This window comes from Camelina sativa, chromosome 12, assembly GCF_000633955.1.
Source record: "Camelina sativa cultivar DH55 chromosome 12, Cs, whole genome shotgun sequence".
NCBI lineage: Eukaryota > Viridiplantae > Streptophyta > Magnoliopsida > Brassicales > Brassicaceae > Camelina > Camelina sativa.
This window is the reverse complement of record NC_025696.1, coordinates 21,180,683-21,185,601: the sequence shown is the minus strand read 5'-3', so window position 1 is coordinate 21,185,601 and position 4,919 is coordinate 21,180,683. Positions and strand designations below refer to the sequence as shown.

Genomic DNA, 4,919 nt, shown 5'->3' with positions numbered 1-4,919 from the left:
AAAAAAAAAAAAAAAAAAAAAAAATCGTACATACTACATTAATCTTACAGCTTTCATGACAATATTAATGGAATATTGTATGTGCTGGAGATGATTGAGAGATATAAAAAGTAGACAAAAAAAAAAAAAAGAGAGGCCACAAGACCTTTCGGTGAAGACATCTTTTAGCTTGGAATCAACTTGATCAACAATTCCTCATTTAGGTGTAACATATATAGATATATTGTAATAAATATATATATATATACATATATTCATACAACTAATCACATGCATTTCATAATAATATATAAAAAGCCCCATTCCTTAGAACAAATATGATCAAATTCAGTTAGAAATGATGAGATACCTATTAAAAAAGGTATTATGTATGTTTCAAAACAAACAAAAAAATTAGGGTAATTTTTTAAAAAATAAACACCATTTGATGATTTCATGCAAAGTGTAATAGAAACTATACTTATTAGTTATTAGAGAGGCAAGTAAACATAACCGCATAAACCAAAGCGCATCAATCCAACACAGAATTTATGTATAAACTGTTTGGTTTCGTTTTTGAGTTTTATTTAAACCGAACCAAACCAAATTCAAATTTAGTTTAATTATATATTAAAATATGTATTATAATACTAGATAGATTTTTATTTCTCAATTATATTTAAAGTGTTATTTTAACGAAAAAAGCAAACGAAAAAAAAAACTGAATTAACCAAACCAAAACAATGGAAAAAAAAAACTAAACCGAAATCAAACCATAAACCGGATTATCCACACCTAATAATTATTTTAGTAACATAGAGATTTTATAGGAATAGGTAAGAGAGCTAACTAATTTGATAAATAACTAATAAATTTTGAAAGAACAAAATTTTGAAAAAAAAAAAAAAAGATAAGCTTGAGCTGTGAATGAGCTGTACCTCTCTCATTTATATTCCAACCTCTCTCTGCTTCCACACAACAACACAAAGCTCCTTCTCTTCTCTCTTCCTCACATACTCGTATCCTCAATAAACTCCTCCATAACATTATTATCATCATTACTCAATCCACATTTCCCATTTTACCCTCGCTTCTCTTTCGAATTCTCCACCCCCATTGCCCACTCCACTCAGATGACTTGTGCAGTGTAATGAAGAAGACGATTCAAACTCTCCTCTTCTTCTCCTTCTTCCTTCTCATCCATCTCACCACCTCTCACGGCGGCGCTCTCTCCGATAACGAAGTCCGTCACATCCAACGCCGTCAATTACTTGAGTTCGCCGAACGGAGCGTCAACATCACCGTCGATCCTTCTCTCGTCTTCGAGAATCCAAGATTACGAAATGCTTACATAGCTCTACAAGCTTGGAAACAAGCGATTCTCTCTGATCCGAACAACTTCACTTCGAATTGGATCGGATCCAATGTCTGTAACTACACCGGAGTTTTCTGTTCTCCGTCGCTTGATAACCGGAAGATTCGTACCGTCGCTGGAATCGATCTAAACCACGCTGATATCGCCGGTTATTTACCTGAAGAGCTTGGTTTGTTATCAGATCTCGCTTTGTTTCATGTTAATTCAAACCGGTTTTGTGGTACTGTACCGCATCGGTTTAACCGGTTAAAGCTTTTATTCGAGCTTGATTTAAGTAACAACCGGTTCGCTGGGAAGTTTCCGACGATTGTCTTGCAGTTACCGTCGTTGAAGTTTTTAGATCTCCGGTTTAATGAGTTCGAAGGAACTGTACCGAAGGAGCTTTTTAGTAAAGATCTCGACGCGATTTTTATAAACCATAACCGGTTCCGGTTTGAGTTACCGAAGAATTTTGGTGATTCCCCGGTTTCGGTTATTGTATTGGCGAATAACCGGTTCCATGGTTGTGTACCTTCGAGCTTGGTAGAGATGAAGAACTTGAACGAGATCATCTTCATGAACAATGGTCTTAATTCTTGTTTACCGTCTGATATCGGACGGTTGAAGAACGTGACGGTGTTTGATGTTAGTTTTAACGAACTTGTTGGGCCGTTACCGGAGAGTGTTGGTGGTATGGTTTCGGTGGAGCAGCTTAATGTGGCGCATAATAAGTTGTCAGGGAAGATTCCGGCGAGTATTTGTCAGCTTCCGAAGCTTGAGAACTTTACTTACAGTTACAATTTCTTCACTGGAGAAGCGCCTGTGTGTTTGACGTTGCCGGAGTTTGATGATCGGAGAAATTGTTTGCCGGGAAGACCTGCTCAGAGGTCTCCAGGGCAATGTAAAGCGTTCTTGTCTCGTCCGCCAGTGAATTGTGGGTCGTTTGGTTGTGGACGTTCTGTGTCCCCTCGTCCTCCCGTTGTGACGCCGTTACCACCTCCTCCTCCGGTTAACTCTCCGCCACCTCCATCACCTCCTCCTCCACCGCCAGTTTATTCTCCTCCACTACCACCACCATCGCCCTCACCGCCTCCTCCGNTTGATAACCGGAAGATTCGTACCGTCGCTGGAATCGATCTAAACCACGCTGATATCGCCGGTTATTTACCTGAAGAGCTTGGTTTGTTATCAGATCTCGCTTTGTTTCATGTTAATTCAAACCGGTTTTGTGGTACTGTACCGCATCGGTTTAACCGGTTAAAGCTTTTATTCGAGCTTGATTTAAGTAACAACCGGTTCGCTGGGAAGTTTCCGACGATTGTCTTGCAGTTACCGTCGTTGAAGTTTTTAGATCTTCGGTTTAATGAGTTCGAAGGAACTGTACCGAAAGAGCTTTTTAGTAAAGATCTCGACGCGATTTTTATAAACCATAACCGGTTCCGGTTTGAGTTACCGAAGAATTTTGGTGATTCTCCGGTTTCGGTTATTGTATTGGCGAATAACCGGTTCCATGGTTGTGTACCTTCGAGCTTGGTAGAGATGAAGAACTTGAACGAGATCATCTTCATGAACAATGGTCTTAATTCTTGTTTACCGTCTGATATCGGACGGTTGAAGAACGTGACGGTGTTTGATGTTAGTTTTAACGAACTTGTTGGGCCGTTACCGGAGAGTGTTGGTGGTATGGTTTCGGTGGAGCAGCTTAATGTGGCGCATAATAAGTTGTCGGGGAAGATTCCGGCGAGTATTTGTCAGCTTCCGAAGCTTGAGAACTTTACTTACAGTTACAATTTCTTCACTGGAGAAGCGCCTGTGTGTTTGACGTTGCCGGAGTTTGATGATCGGAGAAATTGTTTGCCGGGAAGACCTGCTCAGAGGTCTCCAGGGCAATGTAAAGCGTTCTTGTCTCGTCCGCCAGTGAATTGTGGGTCGTTTGGTTGTGGACGTTCTGTGTCCCCTCGTCCTCCCGTTGTGACGCCGTTACCACCTCCTCCTCCGGTTAACTCTCCGCCACCTCCATCACCTCCTCCTCCACCGCCAGTTTATTCTCCTCCACTACCACCACCATCGCCCTCACCGCCTCCTCCGCCAGTATATTCTCCACCGCCCCCACCTCCGCCAGTCTACTCTCCACCACCACCACCACCGCCGCCCCCACCTCCTCCGCCAGTCTACTCTCCTCCACCTTCTCCAACACCAACTCCGGTTTACTGCACCCGTCCACCACCACCACCGCCTCATTCACCGCCACCACCCCCACAGTTTTCTCCTCCACCCCCTGAACCTTACTACTATAGCTCACCACCACCACCGCATTACTCTCCGCCACCGCCACCGCATTCACCTCCGCCACCAATGTATCCATATCTATCTCCACCTCCCACTCCAGTCTATTCCCCTCCTCCTCCACCTCCTTGTATCGAACCACCACCACCTCCACCGTGCATAGAGTACTCATCACCTCCTCCACCGGTCGTTCATTACAGCTCTCCACCTCCACCACCAGTCTATTACAACTCTCCTCCCCCACCGGTCGCTCATTACAGCTCCCCTCCACCACCACCGGTCTATTACAGCTCTCCTCCTCCACCGGCCGTTCATTACGGTTCACCACCACCACCGGAAGTCCACTACAGTTCTCCGCCGCCACCTCCAGTACACTACAGCTCTCCACCGCCGCCACCATCAGCTCCATGTGAAGAATCTCCTCCACCAGCTCCGGTTGTTCACCACAGCCCACCACCACCGGTGATCCACCAAAGTCCACCACCACCATCTCCTGAATATGAAGGACCACTCCCACCAGTCATCGGAGTATCATACGCCTCTCCTCCACCACCGCCTTTCTATTGATTCTTTTAAGAAACCGGAGACTGAAACGATGACGTGGCACAAGAACCCTAAACAGATTAAAACAGAATACGACGTCGTTGGTCAATTCTTACACCGAGCACACACGGGCAATAGATTTTTTAGAACAAATTATTTTGTGAAAATAAAATAAAATAATAAGATAAAAGAAATTGTTTGTATAGAGTAAGATCTCTTTTGAATTTTCTACTAATTTTATTTTTTTCTCTTTTATTTGGATTTGGTAGATTTTGTTATACATGAGAAGAGCTTAGGCTATACATTTTTGTTTTGTTCGTTATCAATATCTTTCTTTGCTTGCAAAAAGCTCCATTTCAATCCAAACTAGAATATGACCCGTGCTAAAGCACGGGTTAAATTTTTTTTTTTTTGTTTATTTGGTAATTTTTATTTAAAACATTGTATATATGATTATTTTATTTGTTGTAAAAGTTTTTTTTTTATGGAATACTATGGCATGAAATCATATACTGAATATGACTTATGTAAATAATATCTATTCTGTAAGATATTCTTGTATATCTAGATTTTGACCCGCGGTATAACGGGATTAAGTTGTGTGATAAAAAATAATTTTTTTTTGTTTTTATTTGATTTGTTTAGTGTTTAAAATTATATATTGTATTTTGATTGTTAATTTTATGACTTAACCTATATTATAGCGCATATTAATTTTAGGACCAAATATGTAACATATGTTTGTCAAAATCATCGT

The 4,919-nt window shown here is 41.4% G+C and overlaps 1 protein-coding gene across 2 annotated transcripts; it reads left to right on the top strand.

Annotated features, from left to right (window-relative positions):
• LOC104732390 (leucine-rich repeat extensin-like protein 3) lies at positions 939–4,516 on the top strand. 2 transcript variants are annotated; one of them, XM_010451925.2, is made up of 2 exons: positions 939–1,456; positions 2,447–4,516. In XM_010451925.2, the coding sequence occupies exons 1-2, from the start codon at positions 1,130–1,132 to the stop codon at positions 4,184–4,186; spliced, it is 2,067 nt and encodes a 688-aa protein (XP_010450227.1). In that variant the 5' UTR covers positions 939–1,129; the 3' UTR covers positions 4,187–4,516. The 2 variants fall into 2 exon arrangements, with proteins under 2 accessions (XP_010450227.1, XP_010450229.1); XM_010451927.2 differs by having other exon boundaries at positions 939–2,430; positions 3,286–4,516.